Below are 24,535 nucleotides of genomic sequence, written 5' to 3'. Positions count from 1 at the left end.
ACGACGTCCTTATTTTTCCTTATCTGCAATTAAGTGAGTTAAATCACAATGCACAATTAACATTAAAATTTAATTTTAAACCTTCAGTATTTTTTCCAGGGTTTATTTATTGCTCAAGAAATCCAAAGAAACCAAAAATATTTGATGCAATATTATATGCCAACGCGGCGCAAGCGAATCAAATTTAAAGCATTGAAATTCAACACCACATTTTTCATGCAGACAGGTTCTGAAATTTTAATGCTTTTCTAAAGATGCTTATATAACCGAAAGAACTCGAAGAGAGATCAGTAAAAATAAATATGAAATAAAATTAAATATGTTGAATTGCTTGAAGCTGCTAATTTTTATTAATGCCATAAAGCCAATTTAAATTATAATAGCCTGCGTGCATTTTTCTTTTTTTAGCACGTTAAATTTAAAGTCCGATTTTGAAATTTGTGTACGTTTTATTTGTTTGCAATCCACAATCTTTAAGTACTAAAATAATAATTTAATCGTTCAAGTCTCTCATGTGAATGAAATTTAACAATTTAGGCCCTAAACTATTTGATTTTTGGCTTTTAGAAATAGCCAAAAATCTAAAAGAGCATAGAAATAATTTCTAGTAATAATAATTCCTGAATATGGGGAAGTGTGGAGCACAGTTGCTCTGCTGATCCGCAATAAAATCACTTTGAATCTAAAGCTCTAGTAATAATTCAATTATTCCACTTGGCGTGACGAGCGGGTTGCCTGCATCGGAGCCCGCAGGCGGCCGGCTACTGAACGTTTTGGTTCGGTAGAGAGCAAAATTTAGAGCGCGGCTTTTGGCCCGGCAAACAGAATGCGAAATAAAGCATGATGTGTGCACACTCACAGGCTTTCGATCATCATGACCGCGAGGCCGTTGAACAGTTTGTCTGCGAATGTGACTGCGCTGTAGACGGCGGCGCCGCTGTCTGTGTTGTCTCCGATGAGGTCGGCGGTGATGCACAGGCTGGTCACCAACGTCACCGAGCTCCCACCACCTACGGATTTTTATTTCATGAAATCTAAACTCGTTCAGCAAGAAATGAAGCACTGTTCAAGGCAAAGAGAACATTAAAAATGGAGGAAAATTAGTTTTTATTTGATGAAACCTCATGAACGTTAGCCCAGAGTCAATATTTTATGCTAACGGAAGCGATGTTGATTTTAAATAATGATAATGACGTTGAAATAGCCACAATTTAAATTGAGAGCGAGTGAGTGGTAAATCCGAAAAATCCGAAATTTAATCTCTATTAAAATTTACACTGCTAAAAAAATTAATAAAGACAATTTTTGAATGTCAAAACGACTTTGGCAATTTGGTAAGGAGTTTTAATTACCTAGAAGCGTGGCAACGAAATAGACATCCCTGCTTTGGTAGGTCGGTCCTTCGCCAAAGTAGATCCAAACGCAGCCAATCATGCAGAGCAATGCGCCGATCATGTAGGCAAGCTGCGAAATTCAATTAGAGATAAGCGTCCAAGGATTGAGGAATTTTTCGATTGTACCATTCTTCCGAGGCCCTTGTTCATGCCTTTAACGACGAGCGAGGCGACGAAACTGGCAACGAACGTGCACAGCGGCACCAACGCCAGACTTTCCGCGTCCTCACCCAGTGACTCGTCCAGATACAGCGGCACAAACACCTGCGTCACGAATTACAAATTACGATGCTTTTCATTCTTAATATTTTCCAAGGCTGGAAAATTAATAATTAAATTAGGGGATTAATCTTGAATCAATTTGAATTATAATTTTAAAACGCAGCAATTATAATTTAAAGAAATTATTATCATAAATCACAAATACAACCAATATTTCCAAATTTTAAACTCTTAAAAATGATTGCGATCAGAAGATATAATGGAATTTAGGTGGTCTTTAAATAGAATTTGAATTAAATCTATCGATTATGGACAAATTTCATATTTCATCTGCTCCGAATTTGCCAAGATATTGCTCTAGAACTAATAGCCGTTGGAAATCTCCAAAATTCGAGATATGAACGACCATAGCTTGGAATCCGTGAGTAACAGAAAATTTCCCTATACAAATTTTCTTATAATTTTTAACTCTCTTAGATGATGGCAAAAATATAATTATTTTGGATTTAATGCGGTGCCTTCTTTTTAATATGAGTCAAACATACCAGAGTGGCTTTGATATTTGAACCTCTGAGTTTCGGGTCGAAATTAAACCGGCGTCGTTTGCACCGAATTTATTAAGCAAAAGCAATAACCTGGCTGAGCGTGGTGAAGAGTCTGCTGGAGACGTAGAGCACGGCCGCCTGGTAGAGGCGCGGGTCCTTGAAAAAGGCCGCCGTCGACTTGAACAGCAATGGAGGCTGCCTGCCCAGCAAATTCAATTAGAATTAATAGAACGAGACGCGGCGGGACAATCACAAACACACGCACTCTTTATCTCTCTTGGCTGCGCTCTGTTTCTGCTGCAGCGACGCCGGCTCCTTCAGCCCCGCGTGGAACCACAGCGAGAACAACGAGCCCAGTCCCACGCCGATCAAAACTATGTTCTGGAAAAAATGGAAATTCAAAATACCAATAAAAATTCAATAATTTGTGAATGTGTTGAAATAAATGGTATGATTTATTTAAAATTTATTTTCTCTACAGCTATTGCATTAAAAATAATATGGTTGAAAATATATACACTTGATTTCGTCTCAGGCAAGAAAACATAAGTTTTGTCAATTTAGGATGTACAGTCTTTATTTGCATTTCTTAATTTATACCTATTTAAAAATATATAACCATTGTCATCGCGTCTAGATAAGTCAGGTATATCTCATGGTTTAAATAAAAGCAAAAAAATATATATCTTTCAATACTAAAATATAAACAAAACCTGACTGAAAGCGGTTTCATTTAAAAAAAAATTAAACTTGTTTTGGAATATAAATTCAAAATATAACTTATTTGGTTGACACCAATATTATTTAGCTGTGAGTATGAATGTGCAATCAAACTTTTTCTCCAACAAAAGTAATTTTAAATGGGAATTGACGGCACCTGGAATTTGTATGCGTCCTGGGGTCCGATCTGGTCTCCAGCCTTGTTCCTCGTAACTCTGAGCACGGACCATGTGATTAAGTAGACGGCGATGCTCGAGCAGACCGACATGCTGTACCTGATAATCACACATTGTTAATCCAGGCACAGAGCACGGATAATATTTCATCAGCGCGCCGTTCTAATGTGACCGCGGGCGAACGCCATCGATTTCAGCACCACTATGACTTATTGAAAGCTGTGCACCGTCGACCACAAAAGCAGATCTACAACGGGCTTGATGACAACTCCTTCCAGAGCAAATTTAAAAATTTTCAAGGTCTGTACAAGTAGCAATAAATAAATATTAAATTTACACTTGCGCGTAAGAGTAATCACGAGCCGGGGGAATATTTCGATTTTTTTTTTCACTTCTCGCAATCCAGTTTTTCAAGATCGTAAAATTGCATGTTTATGAACTGCTTGACAGGTTTTTTGCACGTCGCTAAGATTATCCAGTCACGCGGCAATCAGAAAAAAGAATTATTCTTGTTTATTCTCATCATGTCATAATACAAAATATTAAAAGATTTTGTATGGTTCTCCTTGAGAATGTAACGAGTAATTGTAATCACTCGTTTAATAAGAACATCAGCCACATGAGACTTTATTTTTTTCACGCTTAAAATTAATATGCAAGCGGCAATCGGGAATCTTTCGATAATTTTCTGCTCTCCCTGAAATTTAGGTAAAACAAGAAAAATATGAATATCAATTTTTCGATCAGTGCTAAAAGTAACCTATCCATGATTAGAAATAGAAGTGAGATATTCTAAAAAAGGCGCTTGGATTCGTAAATAAAATAGGAATTTAATTTTAGAAAAAAATATTAAACCGTTTGATCTTTCAAATACAAAATGTTATAATTTTAGTGGTTTAAAGTGATAAATCCGTAAGAGAACTTTAAAATATCAATTCTATTCTAAACAATATAAAATTGTCTGTGTATTTTAAACAAATAAATAAATAGGGATGATGATGCTAAAATTAACAATGTTTCTTATTTTTCTTATACAAAAATTAACGAGTATAAAATCATCAGCAGTGCTTCTAGCAAAAAACTCTTCAAACAGAAAGCTGAGTTCAAGTTAACCAAAATTTAAAAGAAAAAAACAAGATTAATTAATTAATAAACCCGGAGTGAATCTTTACCTGATGGCTGTGAGCTCTGTGCGGCCGTGGGCGCTGGCGGTGAGGTCGGGGATGAGCGATAAGTGGGCGATTTGCACGGCGGCCCAGCCGATTTGGAAGACGGCCACCAAGGGCGTGTAGTAAAGAATTTGCTGCCACCAATCCACCTGCCACGGGGGCACCGTGCCCACCACCACAGGCTGCCCTGGCGGCGGCGTCACGCTGATCGGCGTCTCGCACATCCAGCACGGCATGAAGATAAACGGGAAGGTCACGAGCACCATCACAGTGCCTGAGAATTTTTTTAATTAAATACGAGTCTAACGATGCCATCCGAGATTTGGAGTTGACAATTAATTGTAAAACACAAAATATTGGAAAAAATCTTCTTTGTTTTGAATGGAAATTTCTCGAATTTCCCTTGAATTTTCAAAGCAAGTTCATTCATGTAAAAGGGAAATTTTAAAGCATATTTGGGGGTAATGAAGAGGGGCTTGGAATGATGAAGACCGATGAATTCAGATAAAGAATTTTGTTCGTGGATTGGTTACAGTTGGAAATCCGATCGGATGCTTAATCAAATACAAGAACTGAAATGGTTTACAATAATAAGTTACAAATTCTTTAGTTTAACTGACGGTTGGACTCACCCCTTTGAATCGGGTTCTGCACTATTAAACGAATCACGTCAGCACCGTGTGGCTGACGGACGAAAACTGAATTCTTATTTTAAAATCATCTTTCTGCTGTTAAACAATAATGCAAAATTACAATAATTCAAACCGCCGACAATTGTTGGCTTCCAACAAAAAGCAGGACCGCGTTGTTGTACCGCTACATTAGTCCGGGGGTCATAAACTGGAAGTTTGGAAAGCCAAGAAAAATTTAACTGGACCGACTTTGAATCGCCGTAATTAATCCAGCACATTGGTGTTGCACTGCGCGGTGTCGATCGAGCTTTGCGCTCCAGATCAGCCGCAATCATCAACTACCAAAAATCTAATATTTTGTCATACTGTACACTCTGTTGCACGGGAATTGTCGAACGCATTGTTCAGACAAGGGCAAATGAAAAGGAGCGTGAACTCCTATTCCACTTTAAGAAATGCAACAGCGAGGACAGCGAGTTTGAAATTATTTTGGTCTGAAATTTACATGACTTTGTATATCAGCAGAAAGGAAAATTCTTAGGTGGCACATTTTGTCTTTGAATTAAAATTATGGAAACTCAATCGCGACCGAATTTAACCCGTGTCAAATGAGGCAAACCTTTTTGTGATTAGTCGAGCAGAACTAGGCGTCTTTTGTTCTTTCGCGTGGGCCCTACGCGGACGCAGTTACTGCTTCGCATCAAAATTGTTCATTTCTCTTCTCATTTTGTCGGCCAAGGGAAGTTCTCCAGACTTCCTTACTCCACACAGACAGGGAGGCTCTCAGGCGAAATTGTCGCGGCCGCTGACACAAACGGGGATAAAACTTGGAAAATTCTTCAAGCTGGTGCGATGGTCGATTGTTTCTCTTGATTGTTGGTTGATGCTGATGACTTCAGTTGAAAATTCTTGCGTTCAAACGGTTGATTTACTTATTATGTTGCTCATCAGTATTGTTGCGGATTTAAATTTTGGGATTGTTGTACCCGAAAAATTCTTGAACTTGCGATTGGCAGTTTGTGAGTCCACTTTGTGTAACGGTGATCGGTCTCCAATAAAAAATTCTCGGTGCTTGCGTTCGCCGGGTTTAAGGAAACCAGTGGGCATCCGAGCTTGCTGGTGTCCGGCGAATTCGCATCTTGAAATGGCTAGACGTCTAGTAACCATCAAGCCTGATCAAGCACCGTAAGATTTAACCTTGACGTCAACCATAGCAAAAAGTACAGATAATTGAATAAAATCTTTTTGGAATATGAAGACCTTACGTGTGGTTGTCCATTCTGACCATTATTGATTTTTTAAAGTCGCGTGGAGTGCCCATATTAGCATGCTTGACATTACCATGACGCATCAAGCATGGTCAGTTTTAAATTTTCGACTGATTTTTCTACAGAAAAGCGAAGATTATCAATTTAATTGCCTCCCTGAACCAATTTCATGTCATTTTAGTCTAGGTAATGTTCCAATTAAATTATTTTTGCCGTTTTTCAAATTAAAGCTGAGTCAAGCCAGATCAAGCTTGTATCAAGCACGTCGGAACAATCGTTCTTTCGCCTAAGTTCGTGTTTCATTATATATAGGTATATTTATAAAAAATTTATTAAGTTTTAATTATTTAATTAACTCGTTCGAGCACTCATGCTCATGCAGCATGATCGCGCGCGCTTACTATGTTACACTCGCTGGCCGCGCCGTGGCGCGCGCGTCGCGCTACTGCCAGCTGCCGGTGCCGGCGAGGCTTGCTGTGTTTTGAAAACAAACATCGAAACATGACGGTTGGGACGCCAGAAGAAAGGACCGTCGGCCTCGTTTTCGGTGTTTCGCGATGGACTGAGTGCACCAACGGATCATTAAACGGATGATGGATACTGTACAAGGTAAGGACATTTTATTTTCTTGGGTTTAAGCGCGGGGGTTAGCGGCATAAATTCGTTAAAGTTCGGCTTGTGTTGGTTTTTTACCAACCAGCATGAACCGTAAAATATTGATAAATGGGTAAATTTACACATGGAGAACTCAAAATTGTCTACCAAATACCAATAAACACTTCTTGGTAGGATAGGGCATTTTGAACATTCATTCGTCCCATGAAACCGAGAAGAAGTGTAAAACGTTAGCGGAAATTGCGAGTCTCCCATAACTTTTATCGTCATCTGTAGTTTGTTCAAACTTTTGGTGGCTTCTCACGCTTTTCCGCTCACTTTTACTCATAGTCTCTCGGTCTGATGGGAAGGATCAAATCAATACATTTGTCTTTTATGCCCTATGTATATTTATCCTACCAAGAATTCTAATAATTGGTCGGAAAGTGTGAGTTCTTCAAAGTCAATTTCTGTGTGTTTATCGGTTTTTATCAACTCAAAGGTTTAACGGATGAAGCAATTTTCCTGAAAAATCATTCATTGTGTTTTTGCATGTCACCTAAAACATTGCTTTTAAAAATTACCGTTTTAGATCGAGATTTAATTTACGACTTTATATATTCAAAACATTAAACGGTTGTTTAATTGTCGTGGATATCTATGTTTGTTGTTATTTGTGTTCCCATTTCAGGAGGCAGGAGTGTGCATGTAAAAGTATTTGCTGGAATGTCGCTGCTGTGTGAACAACGTCGATCTGTCGTCGGACATCCTCAGATGGACGAAAATATGGGATGCACAACAACTGGACTGTGCCTCTTTATGTAGGTAATTTATAATTATTATCGAAATAAATTTCCAATTTTAGCCATATTTTTGCGAATTTAACCAGTAAATATGCAGACGATTTTCTTCTTTTAGAACACTCGGAGTGTCAATGAACATTGAAATGCATGAATTACGAAATAAAATAATATAACAGCTGCATGTTAAATATTATTGCGGACTGAAGTTAAAGTTTCTTAAATTTTTAATGCTATTTTTACTAGGATAATTTGAAAATAATTTTAAATATTTGAATTTTACCATGCTTTTTTGACTAATTTCATTATTAGCAGAGTCTGTGTCAATAAATATGTTTTTTAAATGCAGTGATTAAATTTTTTTAGCAACGTTTAGCGTTCTTTTGCGGAGGCTGGCAATTTTAAACATGAAGTTTGCTGTAATGCTTAACATCTCCTGCGCTTTTTTATATTTTTCACAAATTCATGGCGGTGGCTCACGTGACCCAAAATTTACCTGCTCGGCGCAACGGCTGGCTGAGACCTCTGCATTTAAACGTTAGAGTGTAAACCGTTAAATGAGTAATATTGAATATGGGTACTTCTCCGCATAGTAATTTATTTTTATGTTATTTTCTTCGCAAGATTTGTTTTAAAAAAATTTATCCTTCACGTTTGTATTCAAAAAGCGAGTGAATAAGGAGCGAACGGCTTAAATCAAATATGCGTTTAGTCCCACCATTTAAAACGCACTTCAAATCTGAATACTAATTTAATAAGGTTTTCAAATTAAATGAGACAGTGGCAGCGCTTTATTCTGGGTCTTGGGTGTCTGCGCTCTTTGTGCGCGTACCAGAGCGTGCTGGAAGACACCGCTGCATTTGGCGTTGGAGCAGCTGACGTGGCCGCCTTTGCGCTTTTCCTGACCGCCTGCCACGAACTCGAGCCGAAAACGGTTCTGGAAGCGGTTAAGCTTGCCCGAGCTGAATAATTCGGTTCAAAATGCGAAATGCGCACCCTTGTTGTGGGTGCTGGTTGCTCCACAGACTATTTCTGTGGAGCAGACTATTTCTATAAATAAAATAATTTATTCATTTACAAAAATCATGAGAAACCATTCCACCGCCAATTCTGGAGATTTAACAACCAGAATTGAAAATCCGCCAGGGTTCCGAATTTCCCCCATCCAGTTTTAACACACCCGGGAATTTTCCAGGCTAAAAAAACCAATAACACCCCAAAAAACACCCCCTATTTTACCCAAAACTTGATAAATTACATTATAATATCCTTAATTAATTTACTGAACTCATAATTGAGCTAGTGTTATTTATCAGGAGGAATAGAATAGAAGAAAAAATGTGGCCAGTATGTGCTACTGCAAGTGTCGTACGTAGGTTAATATCGTGAGCGAGTTGCTTCGTGACAAGTTTTAACTTTGCAGAAAATTTGAAAGTGAATGATTTTTTATTTTTAAAATATTCCACTTGAATTTTAACTCGAAAAAAATCGAATTTTCTTCAATTTCGTAATTTTTTCAATTCATAATCTTTGGTACTAAACATAACAATTGCAAAAACTTCCCAATGTTGGACTCATCTCGACCTGCCCTGACTAGCTGAAAGATTTAGAATTTTAGAGGTTTCATGCACCCATCCCCTTTCATCCCCATAACTTCAGTTTTGATTGTAAGCGACGACCGCTCCTGGCGCCGCTCACTTACATTTTTAAAGCTGTATCTCAACTTAGGGGTGGAAAGCAAACACCCCTTAACCCTTCAACTACTAAGAGGAGGTCAAGGCAAGTCTAACGGTTGGTAGTTCTTCCAATTCTGACGGTTAGAACCCGAGATTTGGAGGTGCAAAGAACCTAAAAACACGAAAAATAGGAATTAAACCAATTTCTTGATTTTTGCAACTCCAAATCTCGGGTTTTTATCCGTCACAATTGTAAAAACTACCAATCAGTAGACTCATCTCGACCTCCTCTGAGTAGCTGAAAGGTTTAGGGGTGATTGCACTCCACCCCTAAGTTGCCTAGAGCTTGAAAGATGTAACAGTGAGCGGCACCAGAAACAGCCGTTGCTTACTATCAAAATTGAAGGTATTGGGATGAAAGAGGTTGGGTGCATGCAACCTCTTAACCCTTCAACTTGTCAGAGGAGGTCATGATGACTCCAACGTTGGGTAATTTTTGCAATTTTTATGGTTAGAACACGAAATTTGGAGGTGCAAAGAAACCAAAATCACTTAAAAAAGGAATAATTCAAATTCCATTAATTTTTCAACTACAAATCTCGTGTTCTAACCTTCAGAATTGCAAAAACCACCAACCATTAGACTCGTCTCAATCTTCACTAACCAGCTAAAGTGTTAAGGGGGTGCTTACCCCCAGCCCCTTTCAACAACAGAGCTACAATTTTGATACTAATTTTTTTAAATGCTTCTTCTGGGCTTAAAAATATTTAAAACTATATAAAACTCCTTCTTAATCACCTTCTTTGAACACTAAAAATATATTTAATTAAATGCAAATTAAAGCAATAATTGAAACAAGTAATTCATTTTGCTCTAGATTTTCGTTTTAATTTGCATTTAATAAAATATATTTCTTCTGTTTTGAATGAAAAACGTGGTGGTAATTTAGAAGGAGTTTTGGATAGCTTAAATTACTTTAAAGCCCAGTGCAAGCATGTTAAAATTTTTATCGCAATTTTAGCTATAGGGTTGATAGGAGAAGGGGTTACACACCCCTTTAAATCTTAGATGGTTAGTGGAGATCGAGATGAGTCTAACAGTTGGTAGTTTTTGCAATTCTGAGGGTTAGAACCCGAGATTTGGAGTTGCAAAAATCACGAAATTGGAAAATTTATTCCTATTTTTCGTGTTTTTGGTTTCTTTGCAACTCCAAATCTCGGGTTCTAAGCAACACGATTGCAAATACTACCAACCGTTTTACTCGACTTCCTCTGAGTAACTGAAGGGTTTAGGGGTGTTTTCGATCCACCCGTAAGTTGCCATCACCCTTTAAACTCTAAAGATTCAACAAAGAGCGGCGCCAGGAACAGTTGTCGCTTACTATCAAAATTGGAGCTATGGGGATGAAAGGGAATAGGTGCAGGCAACCCCTAAATCCTTCAGCTGATCAGAGGATGTCATGATGAGTGTAACGTTGGGAAATTTTTACAATCTTAATGGTGAGAACATGAGATTTGGAGGTGCAAAGAAACCAAAATCAACTACAAATCTCGAGTTCTAACCGTCAGAATTGCATTAACTACTCACCGTTAGACTCGTCTCGACCTCCACTAACTAGATTAAGTGTTTAAGGGATGCTCAGCTCACCCCCCACCCCTTAGCTACAATTTTGATAAAATTTTAACTTTCTTCCATTGGGCTTGAAAATGTTTCAAGCTGTCCAAAACTCCTTTTCTAAATTAACTCCAAGTCTCTTGATTAAAAACTAAATTAATATATTTTATTCAATGCAAAATTTCGAAAAATCCAGAGCCATAAAATGTTTTAATTTTTTAAAATTATTTTCGATTTTAAAATTAATAAAAAAAAAATTTAGTGTTGAAAGAAGAGACGTGGTGATAATTTAGTAGGAGTTTTGGATAGCTTAAAAATTTGTTTGAGCCCAGCAGAAGCATGTAAAAAAAAATTCATTAAAATTGTAGTTAAGGGACTGAAAAGGGTTATGGGTAAGCATCCCTTAAATACTTAATCTAGTTAGAGGAGTTCGAGACGAGTCTAACGGTTGGCAGTTTTTGCAATTATGAAGGTTAGAACCCTAGATTTGTGTAGTTGAAAATTAATGGAATTTGAATTATTAATTTTTTTCGTGTTTTTGGTTTCTTTGCACCTCCAAATTTTGTGTTCTAACCATAAAGATTGCAAAAATTACCCGATTTTGGACTCATCTTTACCTCCTCTGACCATCTGGAGGGTTTAGAGGTTATGCATGCACTCATCCCCTTTCATCCCCATAGCTTCAATTTTGATAGTAAGCGACGATCGTTCCTGGCGCCGCTCACTGTTACATCTTTAGAGTTTAGAAGGTGATGGCATCTTACGGGTGGATTGAAAGCACCCCCAAACCCTTCAGTTACTCAGAGGAAGTCGAGACGATTTCAACGGTGGGTATTTTTTGCGATTGTGATGCTTAGAACCCGAGATTTGGAGGTACAAAGAAACCAAAAACAAAAAATGGAATTATTACAATTTCTAGATTTTTGCAACCCCAAATCTCGGGTTCTAAAACTCAGAATTGCAAAAAATACCCACCGTTGAACTCGTTTCGACCTCCTCTAAGTAGCTGAAGGGTTCAGGGGTGATTTCTCTCCACCCCTAAGTTGCCTAGAGCTTTTGAACAATGTAACAGTGAGCGGCGCCGGAAACGGTCGTTGCTTACTATCAAATTTGAAGCTATGGGGATGAAAGGGGATGCGGGTGCATGCACCTCCTCAACCCTTCAGGTGGTCAGAGGAGGTCAAGATGAGTCCAAATTAGGGTAATTTTTGCAATTTTATGGTTAGAACCAAAGATTTGGATTTGCAAAAAACTCGAAATTTAAGAATTTCCGATTTTTTCGAGTTAAAATTGAAGTGGAATATTTTGAAAAAAAAAAATCCATCACAATCAATTTTACTGCAAAGGTAAACTTGTCATGGAGCAACTCATTTTTCCCTCTTATATTCTATTTTATTCTGATCAAATACTGTTGCACAATCATGAGTTCAATTAAGTAATTAAGGATAAAATACTAAAGATGAGGGCAAGTTGTGGGTGAAATAGTGGGTTTTATTAATTTTTCAGCCTGAAAATCCCGTTTTTTTTAAACCGGGTGGGGAAAATTCGGATTCCTGATTTTACTCTTTCAATAATTTTAATAATGAAAATTTGTCTTCAGGTCTGAAGGTAGTGAAGGTTGAATAAGAGATTCCGAACCGTGCCAACTCAATGAATGACGACTTTTTGCTGGACTTGCAACACAAAAGTAGGTTCATATTAAAGCAATACCTTCAGCCGTATATTAATCTATCTGTAAATTTACAGCTTCCACGGAAACCAGTGTCTCGACGAGGTATGCAGCAGATGCCAGTCCGGAGGCCTGACTGCTCAACAGGACAGTAAGAAGCTCTTCCTGCACACACAGGCGCTCCTCGTCGACAAGGTGTGCTCCTCGTCGACCAGCCGCTCCTCGTCAACCAGGCGCTCCATGCCGACCAGGTGCTCGTCCTCGTCGACAAGGTGCTCCTCGTCGACCAGACGCTGCTTGCCGACCAGCCGCTCCTTGCCGACCAGGCGCTCGTCCTCGTCGACAAGGTGTGCTCCTCGTCGACCAGACGCTGCTTGTCGACCAGGCGCTCCATGCCGACCAGGCGCTCGTCCTCGTCGACAAGGTGCTCTTTGTCGACCACCCGCTTCTTGCCGACCAGCCGCTCCTTGCCGACCAGGTGCTCGTCCTCGTTAACAAAAGTTGCTCATCTCTACTCGTCAACTCCCCAGATGTGGTGAAGATAACAATATATATGTATTTCATATGTTCGTATATTAATCAATAAATTTACGCAAAAAAAATAAAAAATTATCAGAAATTTTTTTCAAAAAATTCCTTAAATTTTCAAAAAAAATCAAAAATGCTAGAAAAGTGCCCTGAGAGTACCAGGGCCATTTTTGAGAAAATTTGACGTCAAGCTTGAAACAAGCTTATATCAGCGGACATTATCAAGACTGATGTCAAGCTTGACGTCAAGTAAGAGTCAAGCTTGACGTGCTTGACGTTCAAGCTTGTATCAAGCTTCAATCAACGTTGACTGGTTACTAGGGACTGGGTTACTTGAAATGGCTTGGCTGCGTTACTGTCACGTCGGGGTCACCAATTTGGGAGAATGAAGAGGGATGAAATGATGAAGACCGATGAATTCAGATGAAGAATTTGGTTGGTGTATTATGTTACAGTTGCAAATCCGATCGGATGCTTAATCAAATACAAGAACCCTTTGGGAGATAGAAGGGTTGAAATGATGAAGACCGATTAATTCAGATAAAGAATTTTGTTCGTGGATTGGTTACAGTTGGAAATCCGATCGGATGCTTAATCAAATACAAGAACTGAAATGGTTTACAATAATAAGTTACAAATTCTTTAGTTTAACTGACGGTTGGACTCACCCCTTTGAATCGGGTTCTGCACTATTAAACGAATCACGTCAGCACCGTGTGGCTGACGGACGAAAACTGAATTCTTATTTTAAAATCATCTTTCTGCTGTTAAACAATAATGCAAAATTACAATAATTCAAACCGCCGACAATTGTTGGCTTCCAACAAAAAGCAGGACCGCGTTGTTGTACCGCTACACATACTTTCACACTAATAAAATCCCGAGCTTAGTTACTAGTATTTTAATTAGAAACCAAAATTAACAGAATTGACCCAGGAAATTCAATTTGGGCTTGGCAAGAGGAATCCATATTTTTGAAATTGCGCCACGGGGAGATGATATACTAAGGTCTCAAAGATTTCAAAAATTGTCCCATAAACCAGTAATTATAAATGTTCAATTCCTTCTAACACCGTTTGCTAGAAAATACTTTTTAATGTGAACTCCCTTGAAATTGCTTGACGTCTGCCCCGTGACATTTCGTCAGGTAAAAATTTTAGCAAAGCCAGACATGCACTCCTAATGCTAGGCTTGAGCATCGATCTTGCCGGCTCACAAACATTCTCAATAGCGAATTACAAATATTTACAAATTTTCAGTCATACAAGAAATTAAACAAGTGATACAATTTACTCGTTACCCTCGTTACAAGTTATTAAAGAAACAAATGTTTATTTAATCTTAAAATAGCATATTGCACAGTTTGAAACAAATAAATCCTAGTGAAATTTAATGCTTACCGATGAGGTGGCAGATTTTTCTTCGTCCGTACTTGCGGAGGGAGCCAGTGAGTGGCCTGTCGGCAAGCATGCCAACGAGCGGCGTGGCGAGCGCGTCGACCACCTGGCCGAGCATGAGGATGGCACCGGCCTGGGCGCCGGGCATGCCGGTGACCGCGTGCAAGAACAGCAGCGTGTACGAGAACCACATGGAGGCGCACACGTCGTTCAGCACGTGGCCCACGCCGTACGCGGTGCGAGCCATCACGGAGAGCCGCTCTGGCGGCTCACCGGCCGGCAGTAGCGGCGCCTCCTCACTGCTCGGCGCCGGCTCCACCGACTCGCACGGCTCCTTCAGTTGCGGCGGCATCCTTCGCTCTATACTTGATCACCTGCTGGAATTAGAAAATAGCGATGATAGACTTTATTTTTTTAAATTAAATTAATAATTTAATACATAAAATATTGTTTTTTCCAATCCTCCATTTTTGTGTTTAAACTACTTCTTAATTCCTACGATTTCCTCATGCTTAGGTATCACAACCTGTTTATTTGGGAACATAAAATATTTACTTTCAACAAAGGTTGGAAAGTTATTCATGAGGCTCCGTCTCCACCCTCTCTATCTGCACAACATGCATCAAATGCCGTAATAAAGATCCGGGCTAGTAAGTTATTGAAGTAAATAAATTCTAGAGATAGTATGTAGCATGGTGTTTACAAGAAAAACTTAAACAAACTCAGCGTATAGCACCATTTCACATAGGTATTTTGAACATTCTAACTAAACCGGTGAGTGATTGAAATAGGCTGAAAGTATAAGAGGTCTTTGCTAGCCGCGCCGCGCCAGCCGCTAAATTAGGTTTACGACATTCGCGAAATCTGCTGCCAGCCGCTGTGAACTTGAAACTTTTAATTTGTCAGCTGCCGCCAGGCCAAAAATCGGCTGCAGCCGTTTCAGACAGCCGTCGCTTAAAGATATGCGGCAGAGACCTCTCCCTAAAAATGCTTAGTAGTTCATTTTAAAAGATTAATAATGTTAAATTTACATTTTTAATAAATTTAGAAAGAACTTTTATATAGAGAGTGAATTCTCTTCTCCTGCTTGTGCCCTGACAAAAAGTCACTTCGTCTTTTATTTTTTCTTGGAAAACTAGGTTAGACGAATCTTAATCAGTGACATAATTATAAGTTCGAGTGTAGCTTTTTGTTTATTTTATTTTTAACGAGATGAGTTCTGAAAACACCGAAGACACACTCTCCTCTCAAAGATTCTCGCGGCGCTACGAAGCGAGAAAAGGAAGATGAGAAGCTGAATAAAACGAAACACCGACAGCGAGATTTAAAGAAGCTGTGTCGAGCGTGCTTTTCAGGTGCAAAAAATGCAAAGCAGTGTTCAAATCTCAAGCTGCCAAGAAAATTCATAATTTGAAACTGCCATATGTTGTCAAGCTACTGAGAAAATTAAATTGATGTTAAGGCGACCGATAGCAAAACTTTAGTTTGAATTTGACCGAGTTTGTTTACTCCAAAAATGAAAAATCGTTTAAGTTAAATAAATCTATGTCATTTCAATTTCTGTAACCTATGTATATTGACTTCCCCTATAAAGACCATTAAAAGATGTTAGAAAAAGTATTTATTAATTAAATAACCAATTCAAAAAAGTGAAGAAATCAATCAATCAATAAAAGTGTTGAAAAACGCATTCAGATTTATTATGTAGAATCAAACCATAAGTTTCCTAATGGTAATTTTATTTTTTGTTTAGCACACAAACTCGTAAAAAGAGTGAGTTGCCCTGCTAGAAAGCAATTAGATGGGCGAATTGTCTGAGCTCAATGACATGACACGAAACCTGTTTTGAGAAGCCCCCTCAACCTTTTCTTTTTTTGTGTCTCTACTATAGAAATTTGCGCTATGAAATTAAATCATCACGAATGCCGCATGCAGGAAAAGAGCTATCAGGATAAGGATAAGGAAGCTTACACATTCCATGCAAGTGAGCCCAAATAATGCTCACAATCAAAATCGCCTAGTGCAAATACACGCAAAGTATGGAGAACTTAAAAATCCAAGCTGTTCATTAAAGTCAAGTAGAATTAAAAACGGCATAATTGGGTAGAACGTTTACAGATTTCGATTCCTCTCGTTAAGATCTATTGAACATGGTACGGTGTATGACACTTGTTGGGAAAACTCTTTTTGGTTGGGAAATAAATAAAGATTTTGAGTGGGGAGACAGTCCTCAACGTTTGAAAAGCATGCTAACTTTGCAGCCACTTTCCTAAAAAATGTACGGTGTGCTACCTAGGTCAATTTTGAGCTTTAACTGAATCATTTTGGGATTTATTTTTGCATAAAGGACAATGATTTTCCGGAGTTCTGCAGTGTCAATCCTTTTTAATTAATTCTGGAGCATTTAAAAATCAATTTAATCCTACTAAAGAGATAAAAGATATATTATAAAATATACACAAACTGGTTTAGACACCATTTTTCACATTCTTATCAAATCAAGCGAGGATTCCTAAGTAAACGTTTCATTTGAGAGCCTCAACAACTAAATATAACAATTAAAAATGACATGTGGCTTCGATTTCCTGCACTGCTAAACCATTTGGATAATTGTCTCTCAGCGTCCGCTTACGCAGCAATGAAAATAAACTCACGTGAGTTCGAGCGAGCATCTTGAGAGCAATTTAAGCGTGGAATTTATTGCTGCTTTTTGCATTCTTATCCTGTCAAACTAACTGTGCACATATAACTAATGATATGTTGCCGCCGGTATAAAGTGGCTGCGGCAAATGCATAATGCATGTTGAACCACACGCACGTGACTCGATCTCGGAAAACATACCGCAACTCGACTTTTATTAAGCAAAACAACTCCTTAATGCTAAAATCAAATTACACTCTTGAGTTCGATTGATTTACTTGTTCCCTTCAATTTGAGACACACAGCTCTGAACCACATGACCATATCCGGCGTCACCTGACACCCCGCGAGGAAGAGCAACTAGCGTAGTGTGTATAGCATTAATATATAAATTAATATCGACGAACATGCCCAAGGAAAAGAATTAACTCTATTTCAGACCTGCGATAAAAATTACCTTCGGTTTGTTTGATTGAGAATACAGCACAGAAATGAACATTTAGAAGCAGCAAATACAAATTTAAAATAAACAGCATACACAAAAATTTAAATAAATAGAGAACACCAAGTGGAGTGAATTTAATTCTAGAAATAGACAGCAATGTTTGAGACACCTTTTATTCCAACCAAGGAAAAAATGTAGCTACTAAAGTTTCAGTTATTTGAAATAAATTGATCCATATAATAAAATCAATTTTGGGAATGAGGAGCCATACTTTCTGGCTCATAGTGACTCGAAAATGACCCTAGATCGCTTTAATTATTTCATGAAAGTGAACTCGTTTGAGGCACAAAATGCACGTTAGAGCGGAATGTACCCAAGGTTCCCTTGTTAGTAAGTATATTTATGGTATACTTTTAGGAATATGAAAATTAATATCGTGTATCAAAGTTTTTGCAGTCAAATAGAAATTCCTAGAAAATGGGCAGCTCTTTATCCAAAGTACTTGGGGTATATAAGCAAACAGTTACATACACGTTGAGCAAAGCATTACATTTATGTTGTGTTGACTAAATACGTGAATAGACACGGTATTCTTTCCAAAAGGGTGAAACGCTATCTGAAAACCACACCTACTGGCGAGACCGTGGAGAAAGTGAACTCTAAATTTAGATCTTTGTAAATTTTCACATTTGCATGACGGTTGTTATTTTTAAACCTGCGTACGTGTCATGTCAATGGCAAATAGTGTTCAAGTGAAATTGAAAACGCAAAGCCACCAAAAGTTTATTTTTGTCCGTAATGGTTTTACAGGAAGGGAAAGTAAAACGTATTACCCGCACCTAATGGCTTGTCTGAAAAACTAGCAAAAATTTGCAAAAATCCAAAGTCACGCTTAAGTAGATCTGTGGTGCGTGCTTTTCCTCACATAAATCACCTCTGGAATGCATGATTTAATTTTAAATTTATAGAGCTAAAATCTCTACCTAAAGCATATTTTCTTTGAGAAGAAAATCTCACAACTTAAGAACGAAATTAATTTTTGCGGGGCAGATGACTTTTTTAATTAACATCGAGATTCAGTTGAAATTCCAATGAAAGAGGATCTGATAATATGAAGAAGGTAGGAATTATTCAAAAGTTAAAAAAATAGTGATTTAAATATGGCACAGAAAATTGCAAGCTTTTGAAATATCATTTTCAATATCCTGATATGCAACATTATTATTTATAGCGGTTTAACCTCATCTACGATGTTACTTTTCCCAAGGAGATAAATTTGAAGCGTACATTCACAAAGATTTTATTCAAATTGGACTCTCGGAGGGGCAGTTGAATTATTTCTTGTTTTATCCTTAGAAGAAAAGCAATCAATTTCAACAGTGAAAGAAACAATGAAACAATGTAGCAATTTAAAAGGAGCCATTTTAAGATATCATTTTAAATAACAGTTTTTTACTGAAATACCAAGCTTTGCGCACATTTCCTTACCATACGTTTACAATTAAATTATTAAATTATATATATAATGTTGTTGTTTTATAATATATTGTTTTGAAGAAAACCAGTTAAGCGACCGTATTCTTTCCAAAAGGATGAGACGCTATTTAAAAACCTCACCTACATACTGGCGAGACATTGGAGAAAGTGAACTCTAATTTTAGATATTTGTACATGATCACATTTGCATAACGGTTGTTATTTTTAAACCTGCCAAATAGTGTTCAATGGAAATTGAAAACGCAATTTCACCCAAAGTTTATTTTTGTCCGCACTGGTTTTACCGGAAGGGAAAGTAATACACGTATTACCCGCACCTAATGTTTTGTTTGAAAAACTTTGCAAAAATCCAAAGTCACTTAAGTAGATCTGTGATGTGTGATCTTCCTCCCTTAAATCGTCTCTGGAATTCATGATTTAATTTTAAATTTAAAGCAATAATGTCTACCTAAAGCATATTTTCTCTGAGAAGTAAAATCTCACAGCTTAAAAAATATTTTTTTGCGAGGCAGATGACTTTTTTATTAAACGTCAAGATTCAAAGTCGGAAAGCCAATGACAGGTGGGTCCGATTAAATGAAGCAGCTGGTACTATTCAAAGTTAAAAATATAATGATTTAAATGAGGCACATAAAATTGCTAGATAATATTTTTGCTAACTTTTAAAATTTCACTTTCAATATCCTGATATGCGACATTATTTTTTATAGCTCATCGATACGATATTACTTTTCCCAAGGAGATAAATTTGCTGTATACATTCACAGAGAGTTTATTCAAATTGGACTCTCAGAGGGGGAGAAGAATTATTTCTTGTTTTATCCTTATAAGAAATGCATTTCATTTCAACAGCGAATGAAACATTGCAGCAATTTAAAAGAAGCGATTTGAAGATTTCACTTTAAATAACAGTTGTTAACTGAAATATCAAGCTTTGCACATATTTTCTAATCATGCGTTAACAATTAAATGATTGATATTGTTTTGAAGAAAACCAGTAAAGCGACGATATTCTTTCCAAAAGGATGAAACAACGCTATCTGAAAACCATACCTACTGGTGCGATAGTGGAGAAAGTGAATTATAATTTTAGATCATTGTGCATTACGACCTTTGCTTAAGAGAAGTTATTTTTAAACCAGAGTACGTGCCAGGTCAATGCCAAACAGTGTTCAAGTGAAATGGAAATCGCAAGTTCACCCAAAGTTAGCGATCACGTTCTGCGTTGAATATTCATTTTTTCCGCACTAGATTTACTAGAATGGAAAGTTAAACTTATTACCCGCACCTAATGGCTTGTCTCAAAAGCTGTTTGCGAAAATCCAAAGTCAATTAAGTAGATCTGTTGTGAGCGCTCTTTCTCCCGTTAATCGTCATGATAAAATTATCCACATTTCAGGGCAGGAAGAGAATTGTTAAATATATTGTTTGTTAAAATATTGTTTCTGCCATCTATCTGAGTGTTTGAGAAAGATTTGTAATAATATACTCGTTACAATATTTTTCCTCTGGAGTTCCTGATTTAATTTTAAATTTAGGGCAAACAATTCTACCTAAAGTGTAGTTCCTTTGAGAATTAAATCTCAGCAGAGCTTTAAAAAGAAGATGTGGATAACTTTCGAAATTTAGGTCTTGATTCAACGTTGAAATTCCAATGACAGGTGGGTCCGATTAAAGAAGCAGCAGGTATTATTTAAATTAAAAATGATGGCACAGAACATTGCAAGATAATATTTTGGCAAGCTTTTGAAATTTCACTTTCAATATCCTGATATGCATCATTAGTATTTATAGCATTTTTCACTTCATCTACAATATTCCTTTTCCCAAAGAGAGAAATTTGTTTTCTTCATTCAAAATCAGACTCTCGGATCAGAGTAGAAATTGAAATATTTCTCGTTTTATCCTTATAAGAAATATAATAAATTTCAACAGGGAAAGAATAAATAATGTGGCAATTTAAAAAGAGCCATTTAGAGATTTTACTTTAAATATCTGTTGTTTACTGATAAACCAAGCTTTGCACCTATTTCCTAACCATGCGTATCAACTAATAAAGTCACGCCTTGCAATTTTTAATTAAAAAAACATTGATTTTGACTTTTACCCTTAGAATCAATACTAAATAAAGTAAATACGACATTGAAACGATCGTTTCGATAAAGAAAAAAGGACAAATTTACCTTTCATGTTGACACGGGCAAAAAGCGGAATGGCTCAATTCGTTCGAGAGCGTTCGCTGACTGGCAAATAAAAAGTCACGAGTTTGAAGGCGCTTGGGTGTCCCACTACATGCGTAAGGGTTCTCTCTTTCCAGCAGCGCCGAGGAGGGGCACTGCGGGTCGACAGATCGAATTACCCTGTCGCCGATTGAGAGAAAAAAGAATAACCACCGAAATGACAGTGTCCGACGAGAGGAATCACTACGGGTGCAATCTCTTTCTCGACGCATCCACAGTAGTAAATTGAATGTTTTGCCAAGCTACACACGGAGGCTCGACTTGCACTTTTGCACGTCCACCGATGAATTTGGGCGGACACGACGCGTGTGACAAAACTGCAAATTTAGTTTCGCGCGAGTCATGTGATTGTTCGTGACTGCATGGGCCTCCAATATCAGCTTCGGTTTTGGTTGTCTCGTGCGAGTGGAGAGTCGGTCGTTCAAGTGTGCAAAATCGGTAATAAAATGAAAATATCGCAGAGTTTTATTTTCAAGGATGCTGAACAGGTTTTGACGGCAATTTTATTCTTGGGATCAACGTATGAAAAACAAGAAGTATCATTACGCAAATTTTTAGTGGATTAGACGAACATTTTTCATTGTTGGTTAATTGACGAATCTATTGTTTGTGGAATTTTTAGCATGTTTTATCTAAAAAATGTGTAATAATGAAATGAGGACCGTAAAGCTATAATTAATCTGATGTTGCTAAATTTATTGAAACATTAAGCGGATTGTCAGAGATTTTTCCCAAGATTTCAATTCCTCTTTTCACGATCTATAAATCGGTGTGCAATTTATGAGGTTAATTTCCTTACTAGCAAAATGGCAAAATAAATCATGATTTTTAAATGAAGACAGATTAGCATTGAAACTTTGTTGCCAATTTTCTCAGAAATTTCAGCGGCAACCTGGAAAATGTTATCCCTTCCCAATTTTTGGAGAGAACTGTTTAATAATTTATTTTTAATGATAGTCAAGTACTGTGGTAAAAACAATTTTCACAATTTTTCAGCACAGCTTTACTTTAAGCTTAATACTAATTGAAAATTAATCTAGATAAATTGGTTGTTATTATTTTTTTATCCATTTTCGTCAGATTACCAGGATTTGGCAGTAAAGCAGCCAGAATAGTAACATATAAATATGCATAGATTAAGTTTAAAGGAAAAATAACTAGCATTTTGATCAAAGAGCATACTCCGAAATGGGCTCATTCCTTAATCCCATGTTTGCATGACTCGTGAACGGCCCCAGAGTGCAATGACACTGATCAATATTTGTATTTATTTCTATTAATTGCAATCAAAATATTTAAATAACTGCAAATAATACAATCATAGGACAACCACACTGTTATTTTAACGAAAGACGAATGATCATCCAATATCATCGTATTGACATTGTTGGCGAGTCCAAATTAATCAGTATATATTATATAATTAAAAAATATTTTTTCAGCAAATAACATAAACTGCCATTTTCGTTTTTATTTTTTTTAGCAAAAAAAGAAGTAAAATTTATGAAAATAAAGTCCACAAAATGATTTTCATCATTTATATGGAATTACGTCTACTTATTGAAATGGCATAAAAATAGCGAGTGCAGCGATCGCGGAGAGAAGCAGCTGGCCGAGCCGGCAACAGCGATGCAGGTCAGAGAACTGGCGAACGCACCTCGCGAAACCGGCTAACAATAAGAGGCAAAGAACGAGAGAGAGGGAAATCGTTTCTTGCAATATAAAGATTATAGTTTGAACGCTTGGTCAGAGAAGGAATAGCCCGCTGCACCGAAATGACCTTCCACACTGCACGCAGCATCAACAAGCAATGACGCAATTAGTTTACAACCACCTATGCCGCAATTGAAAAAAGAGCAAAACAATCAAATCATCGCAGTAATCACGTAAGGCTCTTGTTTTTACATACCATTTTGCAAAGGTGGTGCAGAAGGAAAGAAGAAAAAAAGCAGCTGCAACTAACTGCGGACGGAATTGAAATTTCGACGCCGCGCCAAGGTAGAGGAACGCGGACTGGCTTCCTCTGGTGCCGCGGCAGGCCAGGTATGAAAAGCGAAAGGAGAGTGAGAGCGAGAGACGAAAGAGTGAAGGAAAAACAAAACATAATTGTATCAGTGGGAACGCGACGATGCCACATCATCCGCGCTTTGCTTGCACTAAGTTAATTTTTACGCGACCTATATGCTATTTACACAGGGAATAACATTTTTTGCTTTTCTTCGTCGCGGTGTGATATGTATTATTGATATCTAATCAATTAAGTTGTGTGTATTAGCACACGTCGTGTGTGATAATGATGAGACGAGCCCCTGAGATGGAAATACAAACATGTAAACAGTCCTCGAGATATATTCCAGCAGAAAACGCACCAGTCACATGACAATATTTTCCTCGTCCTTATTTCAAACTCCGCAGTTGATTTTCATTAACTATTTAACTGTGGCAATGTCGAATGTTCTAGGGATGCGGTCGCATTATTTATGCCGTTTAGTTCCGTTAGGAGACGCACACTGACAATCAATGATTTTAAGAATGGAAATTAACAATTGCGCAACGTTCCTTCATAAACAACCGTTTTTGCTTCAAATTAAAAGGGGTTTTCATAATATATTTTTCCTTTTGCACAATAGCTATGTTTTATCACTTTTTAGAAATATTTTTCAATTTATTTGAGTAAAAAACAACCGCAAAAGTCATTCTGTCCATTGTTTTAAAATGCCGCTGTGATTTGAGGCGCCAAAACTCATGTTTGACTGAGAGAAAAGGGACGTACCGTGTAGAACCAAGTTATATTTAGCTTATTAAAATGTTATAGTTCTACAACAATTTAGTCACTAACGGGTTCCACACTTTTCTAGAAATTTGGTCAATTTGGACAATGAATGCGGCGTTAATCGGGCGTGATCTTCTCCTATCTTAACGCGATAACTGTTAAAAGGTTAAAGCAGTCTTTTTCAGGGGATATTTTGAGTTTTATGACACACGCAGTCAACTTATTAATAATAATTAATTATAATTAAATATTTCCAGATTATTATGCAAAACTTAAATTTTTTACTGTCACTAATGATGAGTATTATATATACAGTCTTACTATGATTAACATAAGACTAAATATAATATGTACTATATTATGTCGATATAGTGAATGAATGAGTATTATTAATTATTACGTACGCTTGCTTTTGGATTAAATCAACCGCACGTCGACATCGGACAAGCATCAAGCCTCCAATGAGTGCGCCCAATCGTGTCTGATGTACTTAACTTGCTTCCTTTGATGCGCCTGAGCGGCTGCATCCGCTATT

General features: G+C 37.4%; 1 protein-coding gene across 3 annotated transcripts in view; it reads right to left on the bottom strand.

Annotated features, from left to right (window-relative positions):
- The window catches only part of LOC135937143 (major facilitator superfamily domain-containing protein 12-like), a 24,975-nt gene extending 440 nt beyond the window's left edge, over window positions 1-24,535 (bottom strand). The window contains exons 1-9 of one of the 3 annotated variants that reach the window (XM_065480230.1): window positions 24,405-24,535; window positions 14,408-14,778; window positions 4,230-4,500; window positions 3,039-3,156; window positions 2,427-2,542; window positions 2,252-2,360; window positions 1,521-1,658; window positions 1,353-1,464; window positions 860-1,010 (exon numbers count right to left, since the gene is read on the bottom strand). In XM_065480230.1, the coding sequence (XP_065336302.1) occupies window positions 860-1,010; window positions 1,353-1,464; window positions 1,521-1,658; window positions 2,252-2,360; window positions 2,427-2,542; window positions 3,039-3,156; window positions 4,230-4,500; window positions 14,408-14,756 (1,364 nt within the window). In that variant the 5' untranslated portion in view covers window positions 14,757-14,778; window positions 24,405-24,535. Of the gene's footprint in view, window positions 1-859; window positions 1,011-1,352; window positions 1,465-1,520; window positions 1,659-2,251; window positions 2,361-2,426; window positions 2,543-3,038; window positions 3,157-4,229; window positions 4,501-14,407; window positions 14,779-21,170; window positions 21,338-23,136; window positions 23,265-24,404 lie in introns of those variants that run through there. The other 2 variants (XM_065480233.1, XM_065480231.1) reach the window with 2 other exon arrangements.

The sequence above is a fragment of the Cloeon dipterum genome, chromosome 2, assembly GCF_949628265.1.
Source record: "Cloeon dipterum chromosome 2, ieCloDipt1.1, whole genome shotgun sequence".
Classification (NCBI taxonomy): domain Eukaryota; kingdom Metazoa; phylum Arthropoda; class Insecta; order Ephemeroptera; family Baetidae; genus Cloeon; species Cloeon dipterum.
This window is presented reverse-complemented; position numbering and strand designations above follow the sequence as displayed.